The sequence below is a fragment of the Sinocyclocheilus grahami genome, unplaced genomic scaffold (genome assembly GCF_001515645.1).
Source record: "Sinocyclocheilus grahami isolate Dianchi unplaced genomic scaffold, SAMN03320097.WGS_v1.1 scaffold168.1, whole genome shotgun sequence".
Classification (NCBI taxonomy): Eukaryota; Metazoa; Chordata; class Actinopteri; order Cypriniformes; family Cyprinidae; genus Sinocyclocheilus; species Sinocyclocheilus grahami.
In genome coordinates, this window is record NW_015505347.1 from 440,528 (window position 1) to 455,925 (window position 15,398).

The 15,398-nt window shown below is 35.5% G+C and overlaps 1 protein-coding gene across 4 annotated transcripts in view; it reads left to right on the plus strand.

Annotated features, from left to right (window-relative positions):
• Positions 1–1,771: 1,771 nt before the first annotated feature.
• The window catches only part of rad51 (RAD51 recombinase), an 18,651-nt gene continuing 5,024 nt past the window's right edge, over positions 1,772–15,398 (plus strand). Inside the window, exons 1-9 of one of the 4 annotated variants that reach the window (XM_016282953.1) lie at positions 1,772–1,831; positions 2,178–2,290; positions 3,669–3,757; positions 3,837–3,974; positions 4,054–4,171; positions 4,262–4,353; positions 5,538–5,632; positions 5,713–5,826; positions 5,907–6,036. In XM_016282953.1, the coding sequence (XP_016138439.1) occupies positions 3,674–3,757; positions 3,837–3,974; positions 4,054–4,171; positions 4,262–4,353; positions 5,538–5,632; positions 5,713–5,826; positions 5,907–6,036 (771 nt within the window). In that variant the 5' untranslated portion in view covers positions 1,772–1,831; positions 2,178–2,290; positions 3,669–3,673. Of the gene's footprint in view, positions 1,832–2,177; positions 2,291–2,324; positions 2,388–2,735; positions 2,804–3,151; positions 3,236–3,668; positions 3,758–3,836; positions 3,975–4,053; positions 4,172–4,261; positions 4,354–5,537; positions 5,633–5,712; positions 5,827–5,906; positions 6,037–15,398 lie in introns of those variants that run through there. The other 3 variants (XM_016282955.1, XM_016282952.1, XM_016282954.1) reach the window with 3 other exon arrangements.

Here is a 15,398-nt window from a genome sequence, read left to right on the forward strand (position 1 = left end):
TTACTGGGTAGTATCTGTGTAAAGTTTTAAAGGCTACTTCCTTCACTTTATTAACCAACAGGTATTTGGCAAGGTCCAAATAAACCTTTAACTAATCTGTTCCAATAAATGATACAGTTGGTGTTGAAACATAATTTTTTTTGAAGTAAGGAACGAATGGTTTTATTAACATTTATACTTCCAGGGGCAAAACAAAGTTTCCCAATATTAAGATTAAATAGATCGAATGCAGAGGGGGGTGTAATCCTGTTTTGGGAATTGGCTCTGATGAATAAAGCCAAGACTCCTGAGGGAATTGCATCCATGACAATAGAAAGCTCTTTTGGTGTTACTGGAATTCCATGGACAGCTAGAAACTCAGAATAAGTGAGTAGCATGCCTTCTTGATTTAATAATTGACTAACTCGTATCATGCCTGCTGAAAACCAATTTTCAAAAAAATCAAGATTTATTTTTATATGTTATACTGTAATTGTTTCAAATTAGGTACCTATGGGGAGAAAAGGTGTGTTTATACAATAGGGACCAAGCCAGCAACATTTGTTTATGAAAGCAGGATAAGCTTAAAGGAATTTTATCCACTTTGTAATTGCAAATCGAGAGAAATCTAAGACCACCTAATTTGGGAAAAAACTAAACTAGGTATACAATTCCATAAACAATTTGGGTTTAGAATGAAACGTTTAATCCAGTTGATTTTAAAAGTGTTATTTAAAGTACAGAAATCAAGAAAGTTCAATCCAGCTGATTCATGTGTATTCATTTTTGTAGATTTCCTAATGTAATGTGTTTTGTTCCTCCACAGAAAATGAAACAAAGCAGTATTCCAGTCCCTCTGCTTTACACAACAAAACTCCAAGTAATTCAACTTTGCCTTGGTCTTCTGAAGAGTAGATTCAAAATTCATCTGTACACCTAGATTTCTGATCTTTCGTGATAATCTCCAAGTATCCTTCACTGCAATATGTTGTAACTCACAGTCTTTAACAATTCGCACTTATGACTTACTGATGATGATCTTTTAAGAACAGTGCAGTATCATCTGGGGCAACAGATATACTGTACCTTTAAAGTGGCTTGATCTAACATAAATATTCATGAGCTGAGTACAAAACTGTACAATTCTGAAAAATTAAAAAAAATAAAGGCATGCTCCACTGTGTCGAAGGCTTTACAAAAATCTAAGAAAATAATAAATACATAAATGAGAGTAACCCAATAATTCTAAAAATTAGCCTGATGTTATTTGAAACATGCCTTTTCTTTAAGAAGCCAGATTGGGCCTCATCTATAAGGGGGTCCATAATTGATTTTATTCTGTTTTGCAAATATCAGGGCAAAAATCATATAATCATTATTTAATAGTGAAATAGAATAGGTCTCAAATTGTCTAAAAGCAGAGGATCTGTTCTTTACGGTGGCCGAGAAGTGCAAAACAAATCACAATTCTGAAAACAAAATAACAAATTACAAACGCAAATGCAAGTATAAAAAACAAAATAACAATTCAGAAAGCACAACAGCAATTCAGAAAACATTAAAACAAGTCAGAAAACACAATGACAAATTCGAAAACAAAATAAGTCAGAAAACACAACGACAAATCAGACAAACTGGAAGAGGTAGGTATAGTTTGAGACAGCGCCATTGGTTTGGGATTACTCACCGCTGACTGGACGAGACATCTGTCAATCAACGTATACAGAGAAGAACCAGCCGAAGAACAGCAGAGTCCTGGTAGAAAGTTCGGAGATGGTATTAAAGTAGCTCAGTTTAAATGTATTGTATGAATTGCCCAGATGATAATTCATACAATACACTTCAGTCAGCGGTGAGTAATCCCAAACCAATGGCGCTGTCTCAAACTATACCTACCTCTTCCAGTTTGTCTGATTTGTCGTTGTGTTTTCTGACTTATTTTGTTTTCGAATTTGTCATTGTGTTTTCTGACTTGTTGTAATGTTTTCTGAATTGCTGTTGTGCTTTCTGAATTGTTATTTTGTTTTTTAGACTTGCATTTGCGTTTGTAATTTGTTATTTTGTTTTCAGAATTGTGATTTGTTTAGCACTTCTCGCCCACCGTAGTTCTTGGTTTTGGAATCAATGTTATCAATCCTTGAGTTAATGTAGGAGGAAGAACTTGATTTTAAATACAGATTATGATTTTTTTTATACAGATTATGATGTTATGAAAGCTCGATGACGTGATGACGTCATGACGTCGGGGACGTGGCCTGACGGCGGCACGCGGGAAAGTTCAGATTCAGACTGAGGAGCTGCAGTTTAGCGGGTGAGTGACGGAACAATAATCACGATATTAAAGATTTAATCAACGAAATAATTGCACTTCTACGTGATTATTTTGACACATTTATATGACTTTTAGTGTGAGAACAGGTTTGAGGACTTTACATTGTGTGTGTGTGTGTAACTATTAGAGCTCGATAGGATGTTTGTGTGTGTTCTGCGGTTTTTCTAACACATGATTATGATGTTTGACCTTCAATACCACGACTGAGGTGTCCTTGAGCAAGGCACTGAACCCCCAACTGCTCCCCGGGCGCCGCAGCATAAATGGCTGCCCACTGCTCCGGGTGTGTGTTCACTGCTGTATGTGTGCACTTTGGATGGGTAAATGCAGAGCACTAATTCCGAGTATGGGTCACCATACTTGGCCACATGTCACTTCACTTTTCACGTTATGAAAGCTCGATGACGTGATGACGTCATGACGTCGGGGACGTGGCCTGACGGCGGCACGCGGGAAAGTTCAGATTCAGACTGAGGAGCTGCAGCTTAGCGGGTGAGTGACGGAACAATAATCACGATATTAAAGATTTAATCAACGAAATAATTCCACTTCTACATGATTATTTTGACACATTTATATGACTTTTAGTAAAACAGTGTGAGAACAGGTTTGAGGACTTTACATTGTGTGTGTGTGTGTAACTATTAGAGCTCGATAGGATGTTTGTGTGTGTTCTGCGGTTTTTCTAACACATTATCAGACTGATTAATTAATTAATGTCCCACATTATTAGCAATTGACTCATAAATAATTGTTGTTTTTGTTTAGTTCATTTGCCGATTGTCCTTTTGATTCTTAGAAAACACTGTGTCCGATTGTAATACCATGATACTTTTAATAGCACCACAGTATTCTTTGGAATGCCATGTAAACTCTGCTATATATCAAAATACTGTGGTATTATTACCATCTGATACCATCAACGTAAGGGTTGTTAATGTATTAATATACCTTGATGTTTCAAATGATACCTTGCTACATGTCCAGACATGTATAATATCGTGTTTTGTTCAGCTATTTTTTTTGTAAATACTGATCTAATGGTTACAGACCTCTGGAAAAGTCATTAAAACAATAACTGTCAATCAGAGTGTGAACCACTGAATATCTATATTATCTATATTTATATAGATAAGTAATGTGAATCCTAATTTTATGTTTTTACTAAATGCATTCATTTAGAACTAACTTATGTACGTTAAAGGGGTCATATGATGCTTTTTTAAAAGATCATTATTTTGTGTATTTGGTGTAACAGAATATGTTGAGTTTAGATGTAAACAAACAGTGCGACCCAAATGTTTCCACCAACTTTTCACTTTGTGAAGCTGATAATGTGTCATGTGTTATGAAACAGTAAATATGGCTATGAGGAATGCGTCCCGGGTGGAGGCAGGAGGTGAAGAGGAAGAACATTTTGGGCCACAACCGGTATCACGTCTGGAGGTACGACTGCGGCTGCAGATAGAAACACAAACGCTCTTTGAATGTCTTTTCAAGGTGCTGATGCTGTAAACCTCTGCAGCAATGTGGCATCAGCAGCAGCGACATTAAGAAGCTGGAGGATGGTGGTTTTCACACTGTGGAGGCTGTAGCATATGCGCCCAAGAAAGAGCTGCTGAACATCAAAGGAATCAGCGAAGCCAAAGCCGACAAGATTCTGGTGAGACCTTGGTCACCATTGCTATCGCTGATTTTGTGTGTTAGTGATGTGAGCAAAGTTTGAATTCTTTAACTAACAGACGGAGGCGGCTAAGATGGTTCCCATGGGCTTCACCACAGCGACTGAGTTCCACCAGCGCAGAGCTGAGATCATCCAGATCTCCACAGGATCCAAAGAGCTTGATAAACTCCTGCAGGGTGTGACACTAAACTGAACTGTCTGTCAGATAATAATGTGCTATATGCTATAATCACCTGACTGAATCTTTGTCTGTCTGTGTTGTGCAGGAGGAATCGAGACGGGATCCATCACTGAGATGTTTGGCGAGTTTCGCACAGGAAAGACGCAGCTGTGTCACACACTGGCCGTTACCTGCCAGGTAAAAAATACTTAAGAAGATATACTTTAACTCTGCAATGACACATTAAATTGATCATAAGTGACAATAAAGATGATTATAATGTTACAAAAGATTTCGTTTTCAATTAAATGCTGTTTTGAATGTTCTATTTGTAAAGGAATTTTATATATATATTCGGTTTCTACAGAAATATGAAGCTGTTTCAACACTGATAATAATCAGAAATGTTTCTTGAGCAGCAAATCAGCATATTATAATGATTTCTGAAGGATCATGTGACACTGAAGACTGGAGTGATGATGCTGAAAATTCAGCTTTACATCACAGGAATGAAATTACTTTTTAAAATGTATTCAAATAGAAAATAGTTATTTTAAATTGTACTAATATTTCACAACATTACTGATTTTACTGTGTTTTAGTGGAATAAATGCAGCCTTGGTGAACATAAGAGACTTTAAAAACATAAAAACGTTGCTTGTGAAATGTACAGATTTTTATAAAATAAACAAAAGAAAATCTTTTATATTGTTAGTTATATTTCAAGATGACTTTACTAGACTGAAGCAGCCTAAATTTATTTGATTATCCATAAATCATATTTTATGATTTCATATTTCATGTTAAATGTGAGTATCAAATATAGTCCATCAGGCTTTTGAGGAACGTTTATTTGTTCATCTCTCAATCATCATTGTATTGCATTACAAAATACATTTTGAAACTGTTTTGATCATAAAGCTAAGCATTTAAATGTCATCTTACTAAAACATTAGTTGGAGATATAGTGACAACTGATATTTATATGCATTTTATGTAGTAGTCTGCATTACTGTTACAAAGATCTCATTGATTTACATTACAAGCTATTAAAATGTCATCTTAATTTTTGATCATATAAATATTATCAGCTGCACAAACTTGCATATTTTTGTTAAGTTTGGGCCACTGAATAAAACTGAAGTGTTTTTTTCCTTAGGTTTGAGATGCATATTCTCCACTATCACAGTATAAAAGCCAATTTGATGTATCAAATTATACTACATATGCAAATTTTTTTTGATTCTGTTTCTGTCTATAAGGGTACAATAAATGCTATTGTATAGCATCTATATAGTAAACACTATGTATGTACAATATATACATCTGACTGTTATTTCATGTCTGCTTTACAGTGTTAAAATATGAACTTTGCATTTCAGCTGCCCATAGATCAGGGTGGTGGAGAAGGAAAAGCCATGTACATCGACACCGAAGGAACCTTCCGTCCAGAGAGACTGCTGGCTGTAGCTGAGAGGTCAGATTCGCTTTAGAAACACTTTTTTTTATCTGTTGTCTGCTTAACACCAGAAATGAACTGTGTGTTTGCTGTGTCAGGTACGGGCTGGTGGGCAGTGATGTGCTGGATAACGTGGCGTATGCCAGAGCCTTCAACACAGACCATCAAACACAGCTGCTGTATCAGGCCTCTGCTATGATGACTGAGTCCAGGTAACTCACACACATCCAGCCAGAAACTGACACCAGGCTCCATTAGCTCCATGTGTTGAAATATCCTGATCTCTGTCCAGATACGCTCTGCTGATAGTAGACAGCGCTACTGCACTGTACAGGACAGATTACTCCGGCCGGGGAGAGCTGTCCGCCCGTCAGGGCCATCTGGGGCGGTTTCTACGCATGCTGCTCCGTCTCGCTGATGAGGTAAAGATGAGCGATCACACCCATGCTGTTTTCTGATCTGAGCCGTTCATAAGTTTACAAACTCCTTGCAGAATCTAGATGATTGTTATTAAAAACTTATTCAATATGAAATATTATTAAATATATTAATAAATATAATATTCTGAAGCTGCACAACATATATTTACATGTAGTCCACAAGACAGAAAAAAAACAGAATTTTCTAAAATGTAATAAAAACTAAACTTCATGTGTTTTTTTAGGTAGCATTGGCTGCTCTCATTTGTAAACTGTCCAATGGCTATATATACATATATATAAATTGGTTTATAAAAATGCATTTTGCCTTTTATGTATTGTGTTAAATTGTCTATGTTTCATTATTTCAAAATTTTAAAGCATAAATAACATATTATTAAATTATAATAGTAAGTGAATTTAGTAGATGTAAATAGTATTTACATTTTTATGTTTAATAAATTAAAAGATTTCCACCTATGCTGGACTTCTGGTCAATGATATTTAAGGTAAACTGAATAAAAATTACTTTAGCAACTAGCTCTGGTTGAATTAAAGAAAAAAAATATTTTATTGTGAATAACAAAGGTGGGATTTTTTTTGTGGTTTTAGAAAAAATATAACCCTGTTCGCCTTGTGAATCTTAGAGTTAAATAATGACACTGTTGTCATTGTAGAGCTGCTTTACACAGGGTTCCCACGCTTCTTGAAAGTACTTGAATTTCAGACATATGGATTCAAGGCCTGGAAAGTACTTGAAAACAAGCATAGGTCCTTGAAAGTGCTTGAATTAAATTTGAAATAAATTGTTTATGGCGCTATTTAAAAAATTGTCCTATATGTTCTGTCAAAGACCGAACAAGCAACACTAATGATTGGGGGTGGAGATGGGGGAGCGCGGAAAAAAAAACTTCCCGCTCCCGCTGAATTTCTGACCATTACCGCCCACTCCCGCAACGTTCGCTCCCGCAAACATTCTTATTGTCTTATTGTATATATTGCATCAACGAAAATAGTTCCAAATATAGTAACAGCTGAGCCGCTGCGCATCTCTAAAAGCAAACACAGCTGAGTTTCATTCATGAATGAAAGTGCGTTTTTGAACGAATCTAGTGAGTCAGTGATTCATGATTACCCATACATATAGGCTGCGTCCGAAACCGCCTACTCAATGAGTAGGTACTTAATTTCATTAAGTACTTGCTTAACGAGCGCAAAAAGAGTAGGTACTCTACAGCCAAATCTCGTTAAGTATGAATGCGATCCAGGCAACATCCGCCACGTTGACATTATCATGTGATCTACGACGTTATAACAAGCGCAACAGATACAAGTGACAGGTTTAATTGATCTCTCTGTAAATATTTTGTTGTTTATGAAATTTCATAATTTTGTGGTCTTGTTGAAGAAGCAACTGCCCTTTTATTGTGATTGTAGTATAACCAATACATTTTGGGTTGATTTATATTTTTAACCCTACTAATATGACCCACAGTTTAATCCTTAAATATAATATTTTTTTATTACTAAAACCCAAAATCTCTTGAATATGTTGTTACTTTATTTTATGTGCAAAATGTTTCATCCATAAGCAAAACCGGCTTAAATCTCCTGTTTTCCTCTTTTTCTTGTTGAATTTCTCTCTTGTTTCATCCCTCCGGCTTATAAAAAACAAATGCAATATTTTGATGCATTGATTATATGAATATTATGATTATTCAAAGATATTTAACCTTGTCATTGTGCCTTTTTTTCTGTGCATATAATGTATGCAAACCCATTATATTTGTTTTTTTGCTTTTTGTCTTTATGATTGTTCATTTTTAAAGATACAGTCATCTTTCCCTGAGCTTGTATGTAATTATAAGTTCTGCAGTATTAATAGAACATAAGAGGGACAGGTGCACTAACACCTCATAGCATCAGTAACTCCACAACCCTACCTAGTACAGTTTTCCTCAGCGTTTGCAATATTTGTAATATCTGCACAAAGGAGACGTCGATCAGCTGCTAGAAGATCTCGCCTTTGGAGAAGACTGTTAATTTTATTCTCGAAAAATGTATTACTAAAAAATTAAGATTACCGCAGAATGCATTGCTAGCCCACCCCAACACTTTATTATGAACAATAATGTCCTAATATCGCGAAAATTAGTACATCACCCAGGTAATTCTCACCTACTCTTTTATGAATACTAAGGATTCGGACATACTTATTCGCTCGCCTACTGCTTTTCGCCAACTATATAGTAGAGAAGTAGGCGGTTTCGGACACACTTTAAGTAGTGTCCTAATATCGCGAAAATTAGTACATCACCCAGGTAATTCTCACCTACTCTTTTATGAATACTAAGGATTCGGACATACTTATTCGCTCGCCTACTGCTTTTCGCCAACTATATAGTAGAGAAGTAGGCGGTTTCGGACACACTTTAAGTAGTGTCCTAATATCGCGAAAATTAGTACATCACCCAGGTAATTCTCACCTACTCTTTTATGAATACTAAGGATTCGGACATACTTATTCGCTCGCCTACTGCTTTTCGCCAACTATATAGTAGAGAAGTAGGCGGTTTCGGACGCAGCCAAAGATTTCATTCCTGAGTGAATCAGCTGTTCAAACGAATCAATTGAATGAATGATTCAGTGATAAAATCAGTGACTTACCACCACCTGCTGGTGGATTTAGTTTCATTTTTAGCATATAATTTCAGCTATTTAAATCATTTAAAGGGGTCATATGATGCTTTTTTAAAGATCATTATTTTGTGTATTTGGTGTAACAGAATATGTTGACATGCTTTAATGTTAAAAAAACACATTATTTTTCAAATACTGTACATTATTGTAGGTAGGGATGCACCGATACTGGTATCGGTATCGGGCCCGATACTGGTCTCCTGTACTCGTACTCGTACTCATTAAAATGCCCCATACCAAACGCCGATACCACACAGCATGTGATAAACGCCATATTCAAACAAAGAAACACCGACAACAGAACAACAGACAGCAGAAATGAGTTAAGGATGTCTACTACGAAATATATGTATGCAATGAATATAATTTTAAACATTTTAAACGCAAGCTGATAAACAAAGCACGCAGAGTGGATTGAGCGCACGGCGGCGCAGATGTGCGAGCTTGTCGAGTGAATATATCTTTCTCACAGACATCACTGGAAAGTTTGTAGTTCGGGCGGATACGTAAAAAACAAGCAAGAAAAACAATGCACAAGTTACTTAACGGTAGGGAGAGAGAGAGAGAGAGAGAGAGAGCATGCACTTCTGTTGTGTGATCTTTGATGTTCACTCACTTAGCACACGCACCATTTGGATTAAAACGACATCGTAAATAGGGATGCAACGATTATAGATTTTGTTGGTACGATTATTGTCTGAGGAATAATCACGGTTTTGCAATTATGACGATTATTATGCATTTATTCATTTCCCAACATTACTAATGTATAAAATCACATGAACACTTTTTAGATATTAAAGTGTTATTTATTGCTGGCTTTTGAAACAGAAATAACACCGTAACCAACAATACAGCACAAAATTATAAACAAAAGATGAACAAAAGTCCATCTCTCGCATTGGAATTTAAAAAAAGTTACTTCTGCTCTGTAAACATCCATGACCGTATTTCTCTTTTGAAAATAACAAATGGAAATAGATCACAAAAGTATTTAATGTTTTCAGTTTGTACATTCTTTACATTTCTTTTGGACCTGGGGTAGAGACTTTGGAAACATGGTGAAAAAAAAATCTTGTTGGTTTTTACTTACGAATAATACTACAACAGGGATAGTAAATAAAGTTAATGAAGTAGCCTATTATTAATATACGACTAATATTAACTTTATTTGTCCCACAGGGGAAACTGTTACTAATGATGGAAATAAACTGAAATATTGTAATCAACTGTCATCCATACGTAGCCTATTCATTTTAATAATCTTTATAATAATTCATATGATTTTACATGTGGCCTGAGAAAATCATGTCTATTATTTTGGTTTGTGAGATCGGAGATCGCGCTGCGCAAGTGTACAAACATTCAGGAGGACACAAACTTCTTGAGAATGCTGCCCCGTGACTTTTATTAATGAAATAGATTAAATAGCCTACTGGAGAGACGCACAGACGCAGGTAGGCTAAAGGGGCGGTCACACTAGACTTTGAACGTGCAAAATTTTTTCGGACGCTGCTGCGAATATGGGCGGGAGTAGGATATGACAATAATAATAATAATACACTTGTGTATAATAATTATATTGTACTCTCTCTCTCTCTCTCTCTCTATATATATATATATATATATACACACACACTAAGCAATAAAAAATTATAAAAATGTGTCCGCATTCAAATGTACCGTCTGTTCCTGTTTCCATTGACACGCGAACCATGTAAAATAGGATGCTGTGCTACTGCTAAAATGAGCACTTCCTCCATTTTTGAATTTCTGTACAGAGAGGTCACACAGTGACGTATCGATCTTCTACTGGTCACACGTCTTAATTCACACAGGCAACTGTCACCTCTCTATCTCTCTCTCTCGAATAATTAATTCAAGTAGCTAAATGTATAATTAATTAATTCAAATAAATGTGATCTTACCGCACTATTTCATCTCTTTCTGATCTGAAGCGGGCAGAATACTGAGCTAACGAGCTGTAGCTTCGCGTCAGGTGGTTCTTGCCTTCATGTCGTGCATTAAAATCGTTCAATGTACAGCTAGCCGTGCATTATCCCTTATGTATTCGCTCTTTAGCAGCAGTTTTTTACAGCAATATTTAAGTGACACCCTGGTCATTCTTGGTGTACCCCAAATGGTCCCATACTATCGACAAGCATTTCTCTGGTGGAAATAAAGCTTCGCTGTTTGGTCCCTCTGTCACAGTTAATCTAATGCATGTAGTAGCCTCTGTGCCTCTGATAAGAACATCATTTTAAGCTGGTGCACCGCTAGTGTAACTTTGTTTTTGTTTTGCGCAAGCTGCAACAGTTCCGTTCCGTGTAACAGAAACACTCGGTTTAGCGGAACCTTTACGATTAATTAACCGTGACGTTTTAAAGCGCGGTTAATCATGAAACCGGTTAATCGCTGCATCCCTAATCGTAAAAATAAAACCATTCATAGGGGCATTCACTATCATCATTTATTTTCAACCTTAGGCATACACGACTTTCTAGCGAAAGTGAATCTAGCAGCCTGTGTGAAATGCGCTCGGCTGTACTATTCTGCATCAGTACAAATACCTGCATGCGTTGCGCGTGTTTTGCTTGCTTGAGTGTTTCTGCATTATATGAGTGGCTTTGGAATATAAATCGCAGCACGTTTCAGATGAAAAAACGCTACTTCTATTTCTGAAAATATCACAGTTAGGAGATTTATAACGAGTGGTTCCATGCATTATTACAGCAAAGCGCGTGATTACAGTACTAAGCCGCTGCAATAATGCTATTAAATTAAAGATGATGTACCATAGAGCAAAAAAATTAACAGTGAAAGTAACAAAAACTTGTAAAATTTTAATTTTAATGGGCATAATTAAGTGTGAAAATAATAAGAGACCAGATATAATTTGATATCTTTTTACTAGTGGGTGCAAGACACTATAGTTCATTTATGTAAGTGAGGATAGCAAAATAAAGTAAACTGTGACAAATCATACCCAAATATTCTTCATACAGTGGACTACCAGTAAAATTGATACAAATTTGGGTCCAAAAATTATTCAGACCGAGTCTGGGAAGAAACATTGAAGTTGAGGTTTGCATGAAGCTGGGCTTGCCCAGGAGACTACAGGCTGTCATTAAGGCTAAGGGTTGCCCGACAAAGAATTCATAGTTGTGTAAATACTGTCATACTAACAGCTGTCTGAATTATTTTGGTTGATTGTAATCTATTACATACCTTTCTATCAAAGTTATCTAACATGATCAAGCTGAATTTGTTCTGACACAGTGTAACTCTGAGTTCTTGTCATATTTTATTACCATTTTCTAAACTATAGCAAATAAACTGTGATAATGTGAGAAATGTTGAAGGTGTCTGAATAAATTTAGGTTTGACTATTTATTTGATCAATGAAGTTAACCAACTAACATTATACATACCCTTTTGGTTTCTGTACCCAATATTTAAAAAAATTTACAAATCCAATAAAAATATCGGTTTTGGGGCGAGTACTGGAAAAAGTGGTATCGGTGCATCCCTAATTGTAGGTCCTCTATGCCCCGCCTCTCTCAAACGCTTCGTTTTCTACAAAGTCCCTGCTTCTGACAAGCGCAGACTGCTCTGATTGGCCAGCTGACCCAGTGCATTGTGATTGGCCGAACACCGCAAGCACTCGTCGGAAATGTAACACCCCTTAATCACGAGCTTCATCTTTCAAAATAAATGTAAAGACAGACCCCAAAAGGGGAACAGAGTCGCGTGACAGACACAGTGATGAAGCTGGTATGTGTTTGCAGTACACAAGCCACAGTTAAGACAGCTGACTCCACTTTGATGTGACACACTCTCTCTCTCTCTCTCTCTCTCTCTCTCTACAAGCCACTTTTGTGTTCTTCTGTGCCACCTCTGTAGTACAAATTATTTTATTAATACTAATTTCATATGATTGGTAACTTTATTTGTCTTATTCTACTTTTTATTATATTGTTTTAAATAGAAATTTTAAAAAGCTTATAAACATACATTTTTAAATTTGACATAGATGAAAATGATGCCATTGAAAATGTAAACAGAAAATACCCCTGTAAGTCACTTTAAGGAGTCAAATGTCAGCTCGATTTATGAAGGCTAATTTTTGATCAGAATTTTTGATTATTGAGCAAAAGATGCTCCTACTTTTTTTTTTTAATTAGGAGGACAAGCGCTCCTAAAAAGAAAAGTAAGCATAGAGTGTATCAGAGAAAGCTGAGAGTGTATCAGTATATTAGATCCGTGCATGAGGTCTTAAAGAGACAGCAGCCTAAATAAACCTGCTGCTGCCTTTCATTATACAGTGAAGACTATCCAGTGTTATTTTACAGTTGAGTATAGATTATAGTTAGACCTAACTGAAAACATTTCTTGTTATTGTTTTTGTTTGTGCTATTGATTGTCATTAATTTATTTGTTCTTATTTTATCATTTAAGATTTACTTGTCTTTTTTAGTTAAAATAAGGCCATGTCCACACGTACACGTGTATTTTTATAAACAGAGGTTTTCCTTCTTCCGTTTTAAAAAAAATCTCTGTCCACATGAAAACGCAAACGCGTGGTCCATGAGAAATAGTCCTGCCACTACAGAAACACTGCATGCATTTAATAAAATTAGAAAAATACATTTACAAAGGTATAAAGAAAATGCCCCTGAAATCACTTTGAGTCAAATGTTAGCTCGTATTATGAAGGCTAATTCTTGATCAGAATTTTGATTTTTGATCAGAAGGTGCGCTTACATTTTTTAAGTTAGGAGGACAAGCGCTCCTAATTACAAGACACTACAGAAACACTGCATGCATTTAATAAAATTAGAAAAATACATTTACAAAGGTATAAAGAAAATGCCCCTGAAATCACTTTGAGTCAAATGTCAGCTCGTATTATGAAGGCTAATTCTTGATTTTTCAATCTGAATTTTTGATTATTGATCAGAAGGTGCTCCTACATTTTTTAAATTAGGAGGACAAGTGCTCCTAATTACAAGAAGAAAAACACTGCTCTTAAACTGGGTGTGTGATGGGTTTGGCTGAGGAAAATTTCAGTCAAAATATTTTTTTTGCTTTAACCCCATAATTTTCGCACATCAGGGAGCCGTATCAATATACAGGGTATTGAAATCGCATTTGAATTAGCGCTTGCTGTTCAATTTCACTTTCTATTTTGCAATATAGCGGCACTCTGTGTAAAGGGAGCACATCTTACAGTGTGTGCATAATTATTAGGCACGTTGATATTCTGATCATATTTTTTTCCAAGCACATTTTACCAATTCCAAACCACATCAATCTTAATAACTACTATTATTTTTGTATTTAATAATTTAGAAGTGATGCTGTATATAATTGTCCATGAAGGCTAGAAATGAAAAACTCCTTAAGGTGTGCAGAATTATTAGGCAGGGGTTTTACGGATGAAATAAGCCACACAAAAAAAAAAAAACAGATTTAACTCCGACTGAGAAGTCAAAAATTATTAAATCCTCATGAGAAATATTAAAAACTAATGCAATACAGAAATGTCAAAGTTAAGGCATGACCATTGGTCAGCAAAATGCTCACTGGGACAGCGGGGTCAGAAAAAAAACAGGTGAAGAAAATACAAACGTTAACTGCAAAAGAATTAAGAATTAATGTGAAGAATTAGGTGTGAAACCATCAGGAAGCATTTAGTCTTCAGTGCAACTATTTTCCAGAACTGCAACCTTCCTGGAGTCTCCAGAAGTACAAGGTGTCAGGTTCTTAGAGACTTTGCTTGGGTAACAAATCCTACAAAATGACCCTCACTTAATTAGAATAACATTCTGAAGTGTTGTGAAATACATGAAGACTATTTTTATAGGCTTTATGGACCGATAAGTTGAGAGTGACTCTTGAAGGACCAGCACCACATCCTCTTGTACCACTGTTTGAAGGATTTATCTTCCAGAATCTGGCAGTAAATTTTAGGAGCTCATTTTTGTCAGTCTCTGGAAGACAGACTTTCAGGATAGGAGATGGACTAAAAATGAACTCTCAAAACTTACTGCAACATGGAGCTAAGGAGAAAAATGTAGAACTTAAAAAAATGGGAAAAAACAGCTTCGTGAAAAGCGTTTACAGTTTAAAAGCAAATAGAAAGTCATTTTTTGCAGATTTGCACATGTACAAGGTTTAAAATGTTCATGAAATATTTTCAAAAAATACTGACTTTTTGAGCAGCTGCATGTTTGAGCAGCTGCATTCCTCTAGGTCAAAGATGAAAAAATGGGATTTACAATAAAGTAATTTACTAAATTATTTTGACTTGAGTTTATTTATTAATGAGTAACGTATCTTTTGAGTGAATGTGCAAATTTGTTGTCATCAGCTTTTACCATGTTATTACAACATTTAACCACTTTTTATTAATTAAAAAATTGAGAAATTCTTTCCAATTTAAATCTTGTTCAAGAACTACAGCAAAAATCAGTTTGATGCATATTTTATCAATATTTTAATATTTTTATTTGAATATTACCAGTACTGATTTCATTAAATTCCTTTGAACATGACTGCTCAAAATGATCTAAATTTATGAAACCTGCACATTCAAAACATTATTACTCTGAAATGTTTAATGTAAATGTTAAGTGTAAGTGAAATGTTAAGTAATGTAAGGT